At 42.5% G+C, this 20,997-nt stretch overlaps 1 protein-coding gene across 2 annotated transcripts in view; it reads left to right on the top strand.

The window, feature by feature from the left end:
- TET2 (tet methylcytosine dioxygenase 2) overlaps positions 1–20,997 on the top strand; it is a 77,946-nt gene that overhangs the window by 51,664 nt on the left and 5,285 nt on the right. For both annotated transcript variants that reach the window (XM_076336841.1, XM_076336842.1), the window contains exons 2-9: positions 445–3,826; positions 6,065–6,155; positions 9,805–9,898; positions 11,635–11,843; positions 12,664–12,814; positions 15,550–15,639; positions 18,249–18,386; positions 19,862–20,222. In XM_076336841.1, the coding sequence (XP_076192956.1) occupies positions 445–3,826; positions 6,065–6,155; positions 9,805–9,898; positions 11,635–11,843; positions 12,664–12,814; positions 15,550–15,639; positions 18,249–18,386; positions 19,862–20,222 (4,516 nt within the window). The remainder of the gene's footprint in view (positions 1–444; positions 3,827–6,064; positions 6,156–9,804; positions 9,899–11,634; positions 11,844–12,663; positions 12,815–15,549; positions 15,640–18,248; positions 18,387–19,861; positions 20,223–20,997) is intronic.

Genomic DNA, 20,997 nt, shown 5'->3' on the forward strand with positions numbered 1-20,997 from the left:
TGGCACACTTAATCAAATAACGGGATTAGCACCAAGTCTGGGAACCATGGTTTTGGCATGACTTTCTGCCTTACCAAGGAAAAAAAGTGAAGACACAGGAGTCTATGCAAATCATTCAAAAGCAGAGAATATTTTTTGCACCATTAGGAGAGATTTTTTTGGTAAAATATCTGCTTGTGTGTTAAATGGGAGTAAGGAGCTACTCTGTATTTTCACTCTCTTTTCATCTTGAAGAACAAACCTTCAAGAAAAAGGGAGACACGGGGCTGCAAAATGTGATAGGATAGTGAAACACCCCTCAGGTGTGCCTGCAAGCTCACATGGTGTGTGGGAGCTGGTCAGGACAATGGGTGCTTGAATGCTGCAGGAATTGTCGGTAATTGGCTGTCCATCGATGGAAACTAAAATTGACTTAGATTCTCTCCTGTTTCTTTTCTCTTTCAGATACGTTCAGAGGGTAGCCTTGTGGATGGCCCCGGAGCAGGCCAGATGGAACAGGACAGAACCAACCATGTTGACGGCAATAGATTGAGTCCATTTCTAATACCGCAATCTTCTCACGTTTGCCAGGCGGAGCCTTCTGCGGTGAAGCTACAGAATGGAAGTCCAGCAACAGAGAGGCCTGAAGTTGAAGTCAATGGAGACCACAAGCGGCTATTCATTAAAAGCAACTATGGAGTGCCCCACCTGAAGGGAAGTCCAAACAACCGCGTTAGCCCCGACCTTTTACAAGAAAAGAAAGTATATTCCAAATATATGCAAAATGGTGGGATAAAACGCACTTTTAGTGAGCCCTCTCTGTATGGACTTCATGAGAGCAAGAAAGTGAAACAAGACAAAGAAGTAAACGGAGAAAAAGCTGAGCCAGAGGATAATAATGAAAAACCAAGCATCTCCAATTGTTACAGTGAGAAGAAACCCGAGAGTTTTACAGGACAAGAAAATGAAGTTTCAGATTTGATACAGTCTACAAGATACAACAGTGGTGGTTCAGAAAACCCTCGTGACCTCCTGATTCAGGATAAGCAAGAGCGGGAAAATGTTCATTGCCACAACAGGGACATTGTCTTACTACTTAAGAACAAGGCAGTGCCAATGCCTAATGGTGCTACAGTTTCTGCCTCTTCCATGGAAAGCATGCATGGTGAACTCCTGGAGAAAACACTGTCTCAATATTATCCAGAACATGTTTCCATAGCAATGCAGAAGAACACATCTCATATCAATGCCATTACCAGTCAGGCTACTAATGAGTTGTCCTATGAGACAACGCATTCATCCCATACCTCAGGGCAGATCACTTCCCCACAGACCTCAAACTCTGAGCTGCCTCAAGTGCCAGCTGTAGTGGTTACTGAGGTCTACAATGCAGAAGACTCCAGTAAACCACCTGTATTGCCAGGTAGCTGTTTGCTTCAGAAACCAGAACTACAGCTACAGCAACAGATTCCAGGCTATGATCCACACCAGTTACCCGTAGGAAACAGTACTGTTCGTGGAAGCGTAGGGCAGGTTCCCAACCAAGACCTCTCTCTAAGTTCCAGCAGTAACCTGCGAGCTCAGAGTGCCGCTCTGGAAAGGTTTTCTGAGCAAGCAGGAAAAAATGGTGCTTTCTTTAAACAGAACTCAATGTTTCACAAAGATTCCTCCACTCCTCCTGCTCCAGCAATGAACAGTGCACTGTCCGTCGTGGTGCAAGAAGGACACCATTCCTATGACAACAGATGTGATGAAACTCTTCCTGGGGAGATAAAGAACGAAGGGCAACAGCAGGGACCAATGTCAGAAAGTCCCAGCCTCAGCCAACAACAACTTCACCCTCAGCAGAGACTTCCGCAGCAGGCACGAACGTCACAACAAGATGTCAGTGAAAGCAATCCGCAAGCTGCTGTGGCCGCCTCAATTCAGCAGCGCCCAGAAGAAATTACGCCGGCGTCAGAGCCTCCCCTCCAAAACCTGCAAGTGCGCGGAAGTAACGGTGAGTTGCAGCAACACTATCAGCATTTCCCAGGACAGAGAGAACCCGAGATTCCTCCCAACAAAGAAAAGGACCAAGTGAAAGAGCCTGTGCAACAGGCTCAACATTATTCAAAACCAGCCTGGATAGAACTGGTTTCCACCCAGTTCCGCCAGGGAGAGCCTTCCCAAAAGCCCAGTGAAGCTTTATTGCGATCAATTCTTCAGTTCCAGGCAAACACAGCCTATACAAAACAGTATGCTGGAAGTCCTGATGCATTAAAGGGGCCTTCAGGACAGCCCCAGAGCCAGAAGATAATGCAACAGGAACAAATTCCTCCGCTGTACAAAAGCGAGACCTCCCAGCTGCAGCCGCATCCCACAGCTGACCAGCAGCTGCTGTTCCAGAAACACTCACCGCAGCCACAGCTCACAAAGATGGATTCCCTCCTCAAGTCTCAAGTGCAGCGACACCCTCCGCAGCAGCTCCATTTCCAGCAAAGACCAGAACAGCAAGCCGAACAGCCTTTAGGGGCCCCGTTGAAACAACAGCACTTGAATCCCCAGCCAGGGGAAAACGAGCAATTCTTGCATTCACACATTTTGCAACAGATGCTTCAAAAACAGGCACAGCAGGTGCAACTGCCGTGCAGTCCGCAGCTAACCCCAAACCAGCAACAGGCTCTGCAAATGAAAAATAAAGACCTGCCCCAAACCATTTCCCACTCCCAAAGCAATGCTGAGCAGCCGCTAGACAGGACATCCTTCAATCAGCTTAAAGTAGATGAATGTTTTCAAACTGGGAATAAGTACATGAAATCAACTGCATTCCCACTGCGTAACCCTCAGCTAGGCCTAGAGCAGGTACAGAGCATGAACAACAAAGCTCCCCTTTTCACTCAGAAAGCAAATGCTAGTCTGCAGCATCCCTGCCCAAACAACGTGCACTTGATTTCTGAGAAGAAAGAAAACGCCGCAAATATCGAACGCTTTGGAGCCAACAAAATGCAGGACTTGCAACTTGTGCAGTATTTTTCAAATAACTTGACCACAAAGCAAGATGTGAATCACTGTTTTCAAGAACAAGAGCAACAGACACAACAAGCTTCAGTTATACAGCTACCACCACTCCAGCAAACACAATGCTACGGTGGTAGTCTGAACCAAGATCTCCCGAGCCAACAAGCTACGCAGATTCCTCAGCGGTACTTACCACACAGCCAGCAAACTGCCCCACACTCCCAAGACCAGAGAGGCTGTCATTTGCAGTCCCAAACCCCTAAGGATTTTCAAAAGCATGCTGCTCTAAGGTGGCATCTCTTGCAAAAACAGGAGCAACAAGCATACCAGCAACCCAAAACTGAGATTGGTCCCAGTGCAGCACGCAAGCCTATAAAAATTGAGGCTGGCACAAAGTCTAATGTCTGCATGCGTCCATCAGCTGGACAGCTGGAAAACAAAATGTGGAAAAAAACAATCAAACAAGAGAATCAGCACTTTGGCTGCGAGAACATGCAACAAAAGAGCATCATCGAGACAATGGAACAGCAGCTGAAACAGATACAGGTCAAATCACTGTTTGATCACAAGACTTTTACTATCAAACCACCTAAACATGTGAAGGTTGAAACAGCAGGCCCTATTACCATCCTATCAAGAAATACCAGTGCTGCAGATTTTGACACTCAGACCCCAATCTTAGATCAGCAAGCAAACTCATCTGCTGAGAAAACCCCGACCAAAAGAACAGCTGGAACTGTTCTCAATAATTTTTTAGACTCACCTTCCAAGTTATTGGATACTCCTGTAAAAAATTTGTTGGACACACCTGCCAAAACCCAGTATGATTTCCCATCTTGCAGCTGTGTTGGTAAGTGCTGAGATGTGCTAAAAACGTACTAGTTCACAGGAAGGAAATGAGCCTTCAAGTTGGGATCGCGGGGTTAGTTGGATGTTTTTGTTGGAGGACTTTTTGGGTTGGTTTTTTTAGAACAGTAATTAGTAAATAGTTATAAAATTGCAATTTTATACACTTATGCCTACTCTACTGATCCAACCCTACACACGGGCCCTTTCTCAATATTTCACAAAGCAATTACCTATTTGCTTTTTCAGTCAGTATGCTTATGGCCAGTAACGTATCCCCTCACATCCATTCTCCTTGAGCAGCAGACATGTAATGACAACATGCTGATAAAAAGTAGGTCATAACTTTATAATCTAATTTATTCATCAAGGTTAGATATAGCATTTATAAAATATGTCCTGGGTCCAAAACTTGAGATCCTTACACCATTTTTTGCTCTAACAGTGAAATTGCTGAAGTTTCCCTCAGTAAAGCCTAAGCAAAGAAGGGACGACAGATTATTCCTCACTTGTTGCAAGAGTTTATCCTCCCTTTCACGCACTTGTCTTCTGCAAGGCTAAAGAGATCAGCAGTTTCTTAGAGAAGCTACGCAAGCAGCACCAAAAAAGCAGCAAGGGGGATCCTCAGTGTTTCGTCATGGCATACCCAATCTCCAAAAGCTGGAAGAATAGAGCAGAGGGAAGCAAAGTAGAGTGACAGGCATGGCCCCGTAGCCCGAGCTTCCATACAGCACTGACACTGCACATAGCCAGGTCTAACAGGCACTTTCAGACTCTACTGGATAAACTATTCAGGCTGAGACAAAAGGTTCAGCACCAAAAATGGAAAAAAAAAGTCCTTGTTATAGTTTCACTTCCTACCAACTGTAAAAAAGGAAAGTTGAACCAATGCTCCTCCAAAACTGCAAAATGGACCTTTTTGCCTTTTCGAATGCTTGGGGCTATGTCTCAGAGATGATCTATGGGAACAAAAAGAGGAGGTCGGGGATTTCCAGAGCTCCCAGGAAGAAAACTGGAAGTCAGTTCCTTGCTGTTCCTTGTTGTTTTATAAGAAACAACCTACAAAATGTAGTTTTTTTGAAAACACTGAAGTTGTTTGGTTTTTTTTTCTTGAGACGGTTTCTCCAACGTAGTTGGCACAAGTTTTTATGGCAATCATTTCATTATTCTCACTGTTTTTTTAGCCAGTACTGCAACTGCTAACTAAGCAAAAGAGCTTATTCTCCACTTGCATTTTAATGCTTCAGTCTTAGCAGACCCTCTAGGAAATAAAGGAGCATGAAACTTAGTTCCTGTACTCTTTGAAGAACCCAGTGCCACAGTGTAATCAATAGGGTTTATTGCTCTTTGCTACCAATACTTGTCCTTAGGAAGATTAAATTAAGCCATTCCCCCATTGACACGTTCAGGTTTATAGCATGCCTTCATCATGCTTCCGGAGGCTGTACGTCAAGAGCAGCATCACCTCATCCAGCCTTTGGAGTTAGCAGGGCAGAAAGCATAAAGTCAGCCCTCAGACAAGTCAGCACAGCTCCACCATCTCCTGAACCCAAGCAGAGCCTGGCCATTTCTTTCTCACTGCTGGAGCCTGCCTCCTGGTATCAAACCAAACATACAGCATATATAGTGAATGCTGACATGGTCCTACCTACACACAGAAAACTGAGGCCACATTCTCAACATAGAAGCATTTTGACTAAGCCTTGTGCAGGATTTCTTTCAGCAAACTTGCTTTTTTTCATTTCACAGAGTCTTTCTGTGGGTGGCAGAAATTCACTATGTAACCTTACTGGCCACTTTCTCAAGCTGTAGGTTCCTACACTGTAACAGGTCTGCTGAAAAACAAGTACTGTACAGCTCACTAACGCCAATATTTACCGTTGTTATCCCATTTATCCTCCTTTCTAGATACTGGGAGAGGAGGAAGTGAGAGAAGGAGAAACAATTGTTCAGTGATAACAGGAAAATGCCTTTTGAATTTCAGTGTAGAGCCCGAGATGCGAAACAACTGTTTGCTAGCAAAAGGCACACAGTCCGTATCACGGCTATTTGCAGGATTAGCCACATGCTTTGCATGTTTTGTACAAATTGCGTGGGCATACTTTAGACATAAGTGTTTGAAAACTCTGACCCCAGACCCATACAGCAGTATTCTAACGAGCTAGATGTAAGCTTTGCAATGTGACTTTTTACATTAAAGAATTAAGCTTCGAAGTAATAACCTTTATTTTGTTTTAAACAGAGCAAATTATTGAAAAAGATGAAGGTCCTTTCTATACCCATCTAGGAGCCGGTCCTAATGTGGCAGCTATTAGAGAAATCATGGAAGAAAGGTAATTAGTGCAAAGGCACAGGGCAGATTAACGTTTATCCTTTTGTGGATGTCAGAACTTTTCCAGCTTTTGCACATAAAGAAATAAACAATTGCAAACCAAGTAATTACTTGTAGGCTTAGCTACTCCAGTGTTGCCAACATTACGCACTGTGCTATTCACCAGAGAGTCACAATATTTGACAGGGCTAATAGTCTGCTGGCTGGCACAGGCTGCGCACTTTGAGACAGATGCCAGCAAACCCAAGCAGGAACAAGTATTCACCAGCCTGCCAAGCAAGACGGTTGGCAATGGCTGCAAAAGCAGGCATGGACCTGGTGTTCTCTCTGGGTGGGAGAATGCCAAGGTAGAAGGAAGATGAAGGGCAGAATACCAAACTCCAAAAGTAGCTCCCCGCCCCCCCCCAGATTACTAAGCATATAGGACAACCCTAAAGGGCTAAATCTAACTCGGACACGTCCAGAGGAGTGCCACAAAGTTGTTGGATAGGATTTCAGCCCAAGAATCGATAAGTAGTTTTGTAAAAAACCATCCCCCTTCCTCAGAGTATTGCACAAAACCAGCCTTATCTTGATTGTGGACAATCCCTGTATCCTGTTGCATCCCATGATACATATATTACATCAAAGCCAAGCAAACCAGGAATTTTGAATGGCACAGAATGGATACATGATCTGTGCTATTTAAAAATATGTGTAAGCACAAAACCCACCAGCCTTTCTTAGGTATTTAAATTAAAAACTGCCGCAAAAGTGACTTCTGCACTGTGAATTATGCATTACTTGTAGCTTTTGGCGTGCATAGACATTAATGGCCAGATTTTTAGAGGTGTCTGGGAATTCAGTTCCTCACTGAACAAACAAGCAAACAAAAAGCTCCCCAGTAAGTCAGAGACAGATGGGAATTTGATTTGTTAATACCTGAAAAATCTGGACTCCAGAACTGCAAAGAAGCTCCAGCTAGTTGCAGAACCAAAAGCAAATGGGCATTATTGCAGTGCTGTGTCTGAGCTAAGGAGCACCGTTTCTTAGCAAGGTCTGTTAGCTTGTGCTCATCACTGCACGACCATGGGCCACTTAGGGCATATTAAACCCTTCGCATTACCTCTAAGTCCTAAGGTCCTTTCTCTTTCTTAGCACCTCCTTCCCTGTGACTCCTGTGCAGGGCTTGTCCCAATACTTGTTTTCAGCTTTGTGAGCAGCTCGAATGCATGTAAGCTACATAAATCAGCTTCTTCCTGCAAAGGAGGAGTGAACACTGACCCTCCTGAGAAGCTTCTTACAATTTGTTATCTCCAGTGCTCTCATTGACTGGTTAATTCTTTAGTATTTACAAATAATAAATAAAAGAGGAAAGTAATTCATGTCATGATGTCAATTATTAGAGATGAAACTTTTTTCATTTCTTTACTTTGAAATGTAATTTTTCATCCTTAATATTGACCTCACCTTTTTTCTTTTTTTTTCTTTTTTTTTTTTGCATTTAATTTCATTTCATGTTGGCAGAAGGAAATCCTGAGAGATTATAGATAACATGCATCTACTCAGCCAGGTTCAGCAGAGTATAGCAGCAGCCACTTGAACAATGGCTAGTTTTCAACTGTTCATATGATATGAACTGTGCGATTCCCGACTGAAGAACTCCAGAACTCCTCCTTGTTAGTCAATTTTGTATCCCTAAGTAAAAAAAGCACTTAACTATAAAGATACCCTCAAGCACATGTGTGCAGTTGGTGACACTAATCACAATTGAAGCACTTTTAAACTGGCTTCTCGTGAATATGGATTGACTTTTAAGGTATCAGCACTGCCACACAAACCAGGATTTGGATTTAGACTTGCAGTTAATATTTTAGCTATACCAGAACAAATTTCTTGCAGAATCCATGGTGAATACACACATTTTACCTCTTCCTTCTCCCAATGCCTACTTCATGCTCAGTGAGTTTTGCTCCGGTTTTAAAGCCAATCAGCTTTGGCCTGAAAGCAAGCATGACAAACATCAGGCACAAATTCCTTTGTGACAGTTGAAAAGATTTGAGACAAAGTCCATTTTGTTTCCAGTGTGTAATTTACAACATATTTCTATAGTGGCATCCGCACAGTTGTCCTGCAATCCAGATTAGCAAATTGATAGAAAATGTTAAGATTTAAAAATGTTTTTTTAATGTGGTTAATTAAAGAAACAAATGTATACTAACATCCAAGCCTAAGTAGGAAAAAGTGACCTAACAGTTGCCTGCAGAACACGTGTAGTACAACTTGATTTTATTTGTATAATTTCCTGTGACACTGAAATTTCACAATGAGATCACATCTAAAAATAAGCATTTTTTATTTCCTTTACAGGACAGAAGTTTAAATACAAATATTTGCTCTTAAATATGTCACCAAGATTTTAGTGCAAAAACAAGAGGGATGAAAGGTCAAAAGTTCTCAAGGCATCATTAAATGGCTGCATAACAGGAAGGAACTATCTTGATTGCTCTATAGGTAACAGGCAAAGAACCAAGGAGATTGTGATTTAGTCCCCACACTTGGTTATTTAAAAAAACAAACAACCAGCCAAACAAAAAAACCAAAAAAGGTACCGCCAATGAGAGCAGCAGAATTCAAGAAATGGCGATGGAAGTGCAATTTGCCCAGTCCCCGAAATGCAACCGAGTCAACATGGTAGCTGGATCTGTAACGTGGCAGACACTGAGGTTTCTAATGCACAGCCTCACCTGAGACCTGGCGTGCTCTAGTGCTTAGCAGGTGGGCACCCCCCAGCTGCAGCAGCCCGGGGAGAGGCCTGGCCAGAGAACATGCCTGGAAATGGCTTAACAGGTCTGGCGCTTTTTATTGATTCAAGATTTGCTTCACTTTTAGCATTTGCCACATATTTCCACCTGGTCCATCAGAGGACGTGGAAAGTGGATCCCATTTGATCTGGGTAACAGCACTACTTGCATGTGGGGCTAGATTCTGTCTTGACGGCATAATCACCTTGATTAAATGCTTCAGCAAAAGCCGAGCTTGCCCGCTTTGGTCGCAAAAAGACACACACAAACGGCATCATTTGAGGGCACCTTGTGATCCTAATTCAGTGTAGAAGTCAGGCAGAAGTAAACAAGTAATTTATGAGCGGATGATAAAGTAAAGGAAATAGATATGATGCAAATTAATCATGACTTAACTGATTCACACTGTATCTAAGCCAGAAACAAGCACAGAAAATTAATAGAGTGACTACTGCGTGCCAGCTGTTCCACGACAACTTAATTATATACATTTCAGAGTAATAACGTTAAGTTTAACCCAGAAATCAAAGAAAAATGTAAAATTCCTCCCCAAAATAGAGAGACTTCAAGTCCACTTTTCAAAATGTCATCTATAACAAATTCTCTACAGAAACAGTTAAAAGGTTTGGGAATTTTAATATGATATGGATAAATTTTACTCATCCATGATGTATTAAAGACATTTGCCTCTCTTAACGTATCAGTCCAACACTATAATAAAATCAGCAAGATAAACCACATTGCACATCCCTCCTTGTAATTCAGTGTTTATTTTTTAAGATAAGACTGGCAAATGTGCTCCATCTTTTCAGTGTTCACACAGAACCAAATGAATCTGCTTATTGTACATATTTTTGTTTGTTTAAGATTTGGACAGAAGGGTAAAGCTATAAGGATTGAGAGGGTTGTCTACACTGGGAAAGAAGGCAAAAGTTCTCAAGGATGTCCAATTGCTAAATGGGTAAGTGATATACACAAATGTTAAGACTACTCTAGTTCAGTATGATGGTTCATGTAAGAAGACAGCAGAGATGTGTCCTTCTGTTAGTTGACACTATGAAACTTAAAATAGCTCAACAGCAGCAGTACCACAGGATGCCTGTAGCCTGCTCCCACCCGTCTCTCACACTCCATTTACTTGTTGCATGGAGAACAGCAAGAAGAAAATTTGGCTTATAGGTATGAAAACCTGAGAAGGAAGGCAGTTTCACTTAGATTTAAGGTTCACAGCACCAGACATTCTCATTGCTGTTTAAGTTTAGCTTACAAATAAGTCCAGTAAGTGCACTCCCAGTTCGAGAGAGGCATTAGGACACCCTCTTAGCAAATGCTGTCGTACTTTGGCACAAATTACCAAGTGGTTTGGGTAGGCTGGGGAAAGACAGGATGAGGAAAAACTGATACATGATTATAGTCTTTATGCATGTCAGACTGCACCTTTTTTTTCAGAAATACCCATAGTAGCACAAGCACTGAGAAGCAAGGACACTCAATTATTTGAACATCTACTGCTTTCCTCTCATCACTGTAATGTTCATATGTAGTAAGGGGAGGTCACAAAACTGAGTGGCTGATTACAAGTTTAGCTGCTTAAGTTTGGGAGGGAAAGGGAGAGAGCTCCCATGTCCAGTTATTTAGAATCATAGAATCATAGAATCATTTAGGTTGGAAAACACCTTTAAGACCATCAAGTCCAACCATTAAGCTACCACTGCCAAGTCCACCATTAAACCATGTCCCTAAGCACCACATCTACACGTCTTTTAAATACCTCCAGGGATGGGGACTCAACCACTTCCCTGGGCAGCCTGTTCCAATGCTTGACAACCCTTTCGGTGAAGAAATTTTTCCTAATATCCAATCTAAACCTCCCCTGGCGCAACTTGAGACCGTTTCCTCTTGTCCTATCGCTTGTTACTTGAGAGGAGAGACTGACACCCACCTCGCTACAACCTCCTTTGAGGCAGTTGTAGAGAGCGATAAGGTCTCCCCTGAGCCTCCTTTTCTCCAGGCTAAACAACCCCAGTTCCCTCAGCTGTTCCTCATAAGACTTGTGCCCTAGACCCTTCACCAGCTTCGTTGCCCTTCTCTGGACACGCTCCAGCACCTCAATGTCTTTCTTGTAGTGAGGAGCCCAAAACTGAACACAAGTATTTGAGGTGTGGCCTTACCAGGGCCGAGTACAGGGGGACGATCACTTCCCTCCTCCTGCTGGCCACACTATTTCTGATACAATTCCCTTCCTTAGCTGCCTGCCTTTCCCCACATGGCTCCTGCCCTAAGCGCAGGTGTGCACCATCCAGCTCTGTGCGGGCAGGCATCTCACTGCTCACTTCCTTTTGCCCACTAATCAAACTGGGCCACTTGTACCATAGCACAGATTCAGGAGAATGTTCTTGCTGAATCAGAGCATGGAGGATACCTTTACAAAGCTGGTTTCCACCACCATGGCTTTCCATGCCATCAGTCAAGCTTAGCCTCTTGGAGTCAACTTCATTAAACAGAAAGGGTAGCCCTGGCCCGTATCCCTAAATGAGAGAAATGGACTGAGCTGGCAGAAACAAAGAGGAAGACAGAAGTAGAAGTAACCTCCCCACACGTGCATGAATGCTGAGGTTTCCTATGCTCTTGCTCTTCACATTAAGAAACGCATTGTTTGTGTTGGGGCTCTGGGGGTGTGTGTTGCTGTGCATGCAGGTAGTCCGCAGAAGCAGTCAGGAGGAAAAGCTACTCTGCTTGGTGCGCGAGCGAGCGGGCCACACGTGTGAGACCGCTGTGATCGTGATTCTCATTCTGGTCTGGGAGGGAATCCCAACAAGCCTGGCCGACAAGCTCTACTCCGAACTCACCGACACCCTGAGGAAGTACGGCACGCTCACAAACCGGCGGTGCGCCCTGAACGAAGAGTAAGTGGAAGAAAGGGTATGCTCGCCAAACTTGCAACCCCACCTTCAGCCTCGGACCTGGCACCTCCGCTCGTGCTATTACCCTGAAATACGCATAACCTTTCCAACTATTTCAGGCAGTTTGAAAACCCACAAACCTTGTGAGAAAAGCAAAGTAAACGTTCTTATAAATCAGGGAAAAACATCTTCCCAGAGTTGTGAAGCATCTCAGTATATTTAAAGGAAGAGATCTCAGCAGGGCCCAGGACAGCAGATACCTCAACCTTGAAATAAAAACTAGATGCACTAAATCATACTGTAAGCCTACAGAAGCTAGCCTGAATCTAAAGAAATTGCACTATATCGTTTTCCCATGTCTTTCTGATAGTGAAGAACATTTAGACCAAAATTTAACGTAGTTATCACTGTATGTTACTTTGGCTTCATGGGTAGAGTCATATTTCAGGAATTATTGCTTAGCCCCTGTCAGAAGGCTCCCACATTCTTGCAGTGCCATCAGCATATGCCCCTTTCAGGTACCATGAATATCACTACCTAGCAAGGCACCACGCAAACATACCCTCTTTGGAGCAAAGCCAGGTTTCTCACAGAAGCGTAGAAACCCCATAGTCCTTGCTTTGCAAGCATGAAATTATTCACTCCAATAAATTCTTCTGTTATAACGCGTTTGCCTCCCTCTTTCATTTCTTCATTATTTACTGATGGAAGACGATCCAAGACCAGTGATTCCCCAGAGCGCTGGCAGAACGCCGATGCCCACTGCAGGAGCGCCCCGGGATGGCCCACCTGCTGCTAACAGCCATATTCTCTTATTTTTCAGACGGACTTGCGCATGTCAAGGGCTGGACCCTGAAACTTGTGGTGCTTCATTTTCCTTTGGTTGCTCCTGGAGCATGTACTACAATGGTTGTAAGTTTGCCAGAAGCAAGATTCCAAGAAAGTTTAAGCTGATGGGGGATGACCCAAAAGAGGTTGGTGTCCATTTCTAAAATGAGCCTCATTTGCAAGGAAATGTTTTCTGTCACTCGGCAAATAGAGATACAGTACAAGAGACCAGGGGCCAGAGCCCTGCCTGAATGGCATACATGCAGGGTAATTAAATAACTGCCAGTCAAAACTGATTGATTCCAGTCACTGAGCCAGCTGAATTGACTGTCCAAATTCTGACAGCTGGTAAAAGCCCTGAGACTTGAAACCATGTTTGCAGGCTTTCACAATTAGAGGAGAGGGCACGGCCTGAATAATTGTGGCTGTATTAGGCCTGCAATTGGGCATTCCCCAGTGGCAGAGTGGAAAGTTTACCAACTGAAGGCGCATAACATTGCAACTGAGAACCAGAGCAGACTGCATGGAGACAAACATGATGAAACTCTGAGATGACAATAGGAAGAAGAGGATAGGAAGACTCATTCTAAATACAGTCCTGCCCCACTGAATGTTTCCAGACTAGGCTCTGTATTACAGCAAGCTGGCAACTGTTTAAAACGAGTCAGAGTAGTAAAAAAACATTGACCTTAGCCTGGGCACATGATACACTTGAAGTTATGACTGCAGCAACTCCTGGATGCTGGAGGCTCCAATGGCCCAGTCTGGTTTTTGGCAAGCACGTGCAATTTAGTCCCTTGCTTGTGTACTGACACATAGCTCCACAGCTTTCACTGTATCCTGGTGTCTTACACAAATCCAAGCATTTCTTTCACATGATCAGAGAGCCAGGTACTTGTGCATCCTATGGCCTGTGCTGAGAATAGCACACCATTTAGAATATCGTCATAATTAACATACAGTTTTTCCTCCCCACTGCTCTTCTACGGCCCCAAGAATTACAGAATAGTTCTCCTTCAATCATGCTGTGGCACAAAGCCTTCTTTATTATAGCCTGCAATCCTATACCCGCTACATTTTCTAAGCTGGATACCTGGCCAGAGCCCACCAGGGCACTCTTCCAACTTGCATTTCTGGATTTACTTCCCATGGAAGCCAGAGCTGGGCAGGGAAGATGGTTTTACCCTCCAGTCTTGTTCCCACACAAAGTCGGGGGCAGCCAAGGCATGCATCCAGGGGCTGGGTCCCATAGCATATACACAGTTTATAGACAACACAAATAGGATCCTCACCAATAAAAACTAGAAGTAACACTTACAAGTGGTAACCTACAGGCCATACAAAAGCTCCAAGTTCTGGCAGCAGCCACAAGGTCACAGCAAGATATTTTTGACAGTTTCATAATGTCATTTTGGAGTCCCAAACTAGGATATAGTCCCATAGTAGGAGATACAAACTTTTAATGCACCAAACACGTCTCTCTCAAAGGTTTTTCACAGCTCTTCACACACTCCCAAAATATACAAACTCCTAAAAACAAGTATACCACTCCAGTATGCCACTGTTCTTTATGCACTTGAAATTAAAAATAAGGGCCTCATGTAAGCGAGGTTTTCATAGAATAGAATCATTAAGGTTGGAAAAGACCTCTAAGATCGAGTCCAACCGTCGACCCAACACCACCATGTCCACTAAACCATGTCCCTAAGCACCACATCTACACGTCTTTTAAATACCTCCAGGGATGGGGACTCCACCACTTCCCTGGGCAGCCTGTTCCAATGTTTAACCACTCTTCCAGTAAAGAAATTTTTCCTCATGTCCAATCTAAACCTCCCCTGGCGCAACTTGAGGCCATTTCCTCTCGTCCTATCGCTAGTTACTTGAGAGAAGAGACCAACACCCACCTCGCTACAACCTCCTTTCAGGTAGTTGTAGAGAGCGATAAGGTCTCCCCTCAGCCTCCTCTTCTCCAGGCTAAACAACCCCAGTTCCCTCAGCCGCTCCTCATAAGACTTGTTCTCCAGACCCCTCACCAGCCTCGTTGCCCTTCTCTGGACACGCTCCAGCACCTCGATGTCCTTCTTGCAGTGAGGGGCCCAAAACTGAACACAGTATTCGAGGTGCGGCCTCACCAGGGCCGAGTACAGGGGCACGATCACTTCCCTTTTGAATTTGGGATTCTCATCCTGAGAGGATGGGGAACAGCTCTGGAGTATGTTATTAGAGTACTTCATTTTTAGAGAGCCCTTCATTTTGAGAGTGTGTACCTCTCCTTATAGAAAAAAAGAAGTGTGGTCATTCCTACTTCCATATCAGTAACTACTGGACACGTCCACAATTCTTCATTGCTTAAGAACTGGGAACTTTTTGAAGTCTGAAGTATTTAAATTATTTTAAACTGCTGCATGAAAAGATATTTCAGTGTGTTAAAGTGCTGTCATTGCAATGCGCAAAACCCTTAAATTAGCCAGATTTACTTGAGGGACCATTCTGATATTATTTCTCTCAAGCTTTCTGAAGAGTATTATTTTCCCAAAACTCCAATAGGGAAAATAATGAGGGTCATCATGCTTGGATCTAAAACATCTCCATGTTGAAGAATGTGATTCTTTTTAACATAAACCAAATTAAGATTATAGTATGTGATGTCTTCTTGCAAGGATCACACTACACTACTTTACTACTTCATTACTTTAAAGGCCATAAAACAATAAAATTAAAAGGAGATTCACAACAGTTATTGTCTAAACAAGAATGACAATGGTCTAGGCCTTTACACAACTATCAGTGTAAACATAATTGCGTAAAGACCCTAACTTCTTAGATCCCATACATACAGTATGGAAATGTCACTGAACTCTATTTCATCTCCTAACAGGAAGAAAAACTAGAATCCAATTTGCAGAATCTGTCAACCCTGATGGCACCTACCTACAAGAAGCTTGCACCTGATGCATATAACAACCAGGTATGCTGGGGAAAAAAGGAATCAGAGCAGTCATGGAAATAACCTGTTTTTTACCACACTTCCCACTGCTTCAACCTTGCGCCAAACCATGACGTACATTTTGTGCTAGCACTTGGGGGGTAAAGATGAATGGAAATGAATAAGTCCACTTAAAATTCTTTCAAAAGTAAAACAAGCAGAATTTGGTCCACTAAATAGAACTAATCTTTTCACCTACCTCAACACAATAAAATTACTTCACGCTTGAGCAGAACTCTTCATCTCTACAACACAAATTTCTGGATTTAACATGATTCACCAGCTAAACTAGCAAAACAGCCATGAAGATGGTGTGAGATTGGCAACAGTGTCAGAAGGCAGTGTATCATACTGCACTCGAGTCCTGAAGCCACAGTTTCAGTTCTGCTCTCTCAAGTGGCAGATGAATTTAGTTTTCACCAAAATAGCCATTACAAACATGCTTTTCAAGCGAAGTTTCATATTTGAACACGCTGGGTCCCACATATGCACACAAGTGCCTGCACCAGCCTTCTTGCATGAGGGGATCGTGAGTGCATATTTTCTGTGAAGCAGTGTTCACAGATACTAGCACATTCAAAGCTTTTATGAGGTTCCCAGTTGTGGCTGTCTCTCATCTGCATTCCTTTACCAAACGTCTTTCAGGTATTTGCATCAAAATTTGACAGCATACCCCTTGCAAACACATAGCTGTTGGCCTTCATATTCGTTGCTGAGATTCACTACCATTACAAACATTCACAGAACTTACAGTCTCCAAACTATCAGCATCACTGCAAAATATGACATCTTTCTTTCCTGTTGACAGCATTATGCTGCAGCAACCAGCACAAGACAGAGTTTCAACATTTTCAACTGTAATGGAAACACTAAACTAACACAAAATTGTCCATTTTTATTTGCTGTAAAACTCACTCCCTTACTGCATATTTAGTAGCAACTAGACAGGGTAAGCAGATTCAGTACAGACTTACCCAATTTCACTTACCTGATCAGATAATGTTTGGAGACTCATTATGGAGGAAACTGTGGCTGTGTGCCCACTAGCTGTGGTTATCTGTCCAAGTATCTGAGAGACATTCTGCAAGAGAAGAAAGGAAGAGGAAGAAGCAACAATGAGGGGGTGGTGAACAATAAAATGTTTCTTTGCTTGGGCTGCTTTTCTTTTCCCGCAAAAATTTGCAAAAGAACTTTTCTCCATGTAAGCCGTGGTCCTGCCTGACACTTGTTGAAAATACATGCTTTTACACGTTTCAATTTTTACCTTGTGTAATAAGGCATGTGTGTACCTTGGCCTATTTCAGGAATTTCATGCAGACCTTGTATTTGTGGGGAAACCCTGATCAAGCTACTGTCAGTGGCTTTAAAGATAGATGATCGAGGCCTAATTTGTATGGTATTGTAAAAGGTTCTAAAACCAAAAAGCCCTAAAACCTATCCCTCTTCGAATCCTGAAAAGAAATTCCAAATTCCGAGATTTATTTTAATCCAAGTCTGGATTGCTACTGGATCAAAATCTAGAAGTGGAAAGAGTCTGTTTTTCCAACTGAACGCAACAGAACATCTCAGAGAACAGTTGCACCAGTATACTTTAATCAGACAATTATAGTCTGGCTAACGTTTCAGACCACTCTCGTTTAATTCCAGAGAAGTTTACATGTTTCAAATTTTGTTCTGCTTTTATTTTCAGATTCCAGAGAAGTAAATACTCCAAATTTTTAAAATAAAGGTCTGTGAGCAAACTGTGAGCAGACATGTTTTTAGTGATCTTGGATCAAGACTTCGCAAAACTTCTAATTTCACCTCAACTTAAAATGGGATCCATTAAGTTCCATTAAGTGCAGATTTTTTTGCATTCACTTGAAAGGTTCAGGAATTTCAGCAAAGCATTTTACAAGCATGGTTTCATTTTTAGTTTTCTAAATAAAATATGAAACTCATTTGTCTAAGGCTTCATCTTCCATTACAAAATCCTTTCTTTTTGTGTAAGATTTATTGTTGCATTATCAACTCTTTGTGAAGCTCCTTAATAATGAGTGCATGGGTAGAAAGTACTGTCTCGACTGACTTATCTCTCTTTTTGGTCAGGGGTTAGAGTTGTACTTAAGCTAATGAAATACATGTTTAACGTGCCAAAATATTACAAATCAAAAAGCAAATTATTATTTTTCATGAAGTCATTATGAAGTCAGTTTTCTAAAGCCATTTTCCCTTTATAGCTTGGTATATTTCCAGTCTACACAAACATATCACTATTACAGTGCCAGACGCTGAAACCATGCGCTGCATTTGTCATGTAAAAACACCAACCACTGGCAGAGAATCAAAAGTAATACGCAAGGAAAAGTATTATTGGCCATTTTCACAATCACGCCAGAGACAGAAGGTAACAGGGAACAAAGCAGCAAGGAATGAAGTACAGGTACAAAATTGCCATCAAATTGCTTGATTTTATTTGCCTTCAAGATCTGTATGTTGCCACCTCCAAGATGTTAGGAGACTTGCATGTTGTCACGGCAGAGCATTCAGTGCTAATTCTGTGTACTGGAGCATCCAGCTCGGTTGCAGTGATACCTGTCATCTCTTTCCAGATCGAGTATGAACACAGAGCACCTGAGTGTCGCCTGGGTTTAAAAGAAGGTCGCCCATTCTCAGGGGTCACTGCCTGCCTGGATTTTTGCGCTCATGCTCATAGAGACTTGCACAATATGCAGAACGGGAGTACACTGGTAAGTCTGTGATGCATGTAGCCTTCTTACTCCAGCACTAATTTCACATATATAATTAATTCATTATCTCCCGTCTGTTTAAATATAAACTTGCGTAACACCGATTGCTACAAAAAGAAACATTAAGCGGTAATTGAGCTAACTTATTACCCCCTACATAATTTTTCATTCAAATGAATGAGACTTATGGTGTATTAATGAAAGGTTTAATATAGAAATGGTAAAAGAGAAGCCGTGGAGACAATGGAAAGAAGGTCCCAGCAGGGCTGAAATGCCTGTTTCAGCATTCCTGTCACAAAATGGTTTATATTTGTCCTCTTGAAACACTTTTTTTCTAGCAACTTTGGATTTTATGTTCTAATAAAATAAAAATGGAAACAAATAACTTCTTTCCAAGAGAGTTTTGAAAGTTGTGGATTTCATTCCTGCTTGGGATGAGCAGAAAGTCTGCAAGCCTTGCCATCCTTTGTATTGTACATGCGCCCTTTACTCTCTTCAGTTCTGATCTCAAGCATGTACAGCAAAGGTTCTGTACAAGATACCAGAAAAACAAGCTGGTTTTCAATGTGTATTGGATTATTTCTGTTCCCTGCCTACTCTCTCTGTGACAATGCGGTTGGGGTAAACGTGAGAAAGAATAATCTTCAGCTCTGAATAATCATCATGGTTGTAATTTGAAGCAACTACCTAGATTCACAGTGCAGCTCTTATTACGACCAAAGAGAATATCTACTTTTTTAATACCAACTCAATTTCTCCTGTTTCCAGGGTCTGACTTAATTGACAAGTCAACCACCACCAATACAATATATATTTCTAGCTGAGCTTTCTTCCTCAAACTGGCTGATGCAAAGATTTTGCTACAGAATATGTCTGTATCAGCATCTTTTTTTCCACTGAGATGCTCCCAATATGTTTTCGCTGGAGCTAACACAATGAGCATGCTGCATGACACAACAGTAACTTCCTTAAATCTCATTATTAACATTACAGTGACTTGCTCCTTTGCGAAGTACTGGAAGTTGCCATTGTAAGGGGGTGTGAAATACAGTGGTGATATATTATATTGCACACTATTTCTAATAGGTAGCTAGCTAATGTATTATATTGAAAAAATCTTCAGGTGAGTACAAAGTGCCAGGTTCCACTGTTTTAGCTCTCTGGCCACGGTACAATGGATCACACAGTTTATTTCACGTTAGGGTAATCCCTAACTATATTGTTCATTTCAGCACAAGAAAGAGAGATATATACTTTCTGTTTCCATTAACACTGTCCAACAGAGCAATGGAAGAAATGAAATTGCAGGCTTGTTGTAATATGCATAAATTGCACAGAAACTTACAGTTTACAAATAGCTTGCCAGATGCCAACGCCGACAGTGGCAGGGCAAGGTAAAATTCACAGGCTAGTATTTCAGATCTCTTCGTCTCAGACTGGTTTGAGAGAGTTACTCTAACACACCTTTCCGACAGGTTTGCACACTAACTAGAGAAGACAATCGTGAAATTGGCCAAACACCAGAAGACGAGCAGCTCCACGTGCTCCCATTATACAAAGTCTCTGATGTGGATGAGTTCGGAAGCACTGAAGGCCAGGAGGAGAAGAAGAGGAATGGCAGTATCCAGGTCCTTACCTCCTTTCGCCGAAAAGTAAGGATGTTAGCAGAGCCCGTTAAGACGTGTCGGCAAAGGAAGCTAGAAGCAAAGAAAGCAGCTGCAGAAAAGCTTTCCTCCTTGGAGAATGGGTCTAGCAAAGCTGAAAGAGATAAGTCTGCTGCAGCACGCAACAAGCAAGGCAACTCTGAGGCGGCAGGTCATGCAAAGCAGCTAGCAGGTAAACACATGAATCTGATCGGGAACTTTATCAACAGCGGTAAGCTTCCTAGAAATCAGGGCCATTTACAATGAGTCTCAAGAAAACCATTATTCTCAGCCCAAGAACAGTTTAAAGTAAAAAGGAAAGAGAATTCTTGAAAGTAAATATCAATACTGTGTATTTATAAATACTAGAGTGCCAAATTGTGGTTAACTGTGGAGAAGCAAAAAAAAAAAAAAGTTGTATGAGAAATCCTTTATTGTTGGATAGTTAGCACCTGTAGAAATCTGGTGCTTTTGCAAACTCTGCTTGCCATCCAGCGTATCGTAAAGTACTTTTAAAAGACTAGTAGTGCTAGAAGCCGTGAAGAGAAGTGTGTGATGCTGCTGCCAAAGAAAGAATGACCTACACATCACTCACTGTCTGCCACTGTTACAGAGAACCTCCTAACTTGAGGGGATTCAAGCCTAACCTCTTTACCACTATTTATACTCTCTGCCTCAAGACCAAAAGCAAAGCAGGTTCTTCCATAGTGGAGTAAGAGTTTAAAAATCCACTTAACAATCCCTGGCAGTTTTCATCAGTAGATTTGAGAGTCCTGAGCAAAGGAGTTCATCATGACTATTTTATTGTTACAGCAACTTTCTCAGAGAGGGAAAAAGCAATACATCCAAGGCCACTCAGAAGGTCCCTGAAATACCTATGAATAGAAGTCAGCTGTCCCATGACCCAGGCTAGGGTTGTAACCATTAAACAACGCCATTTCACTTTAATGAATGATGTTTTTGCTCTT

The sequence above is a fragment of the Aptenodytes patagonicus genome, chromosome 4, assembly GCF_965638725.1.
Source record: "Aptenodytes patagonicus chromosome 4, bAptPat1.pri.cur, whole genome shotgun sequence".
Lineage (NCBI taxonomy): Eukaryota > Metazoa > Chordata > Aves > Sphenisciformes > Spheniscidae > Aptenodytes > Aptenodytes patagonicus.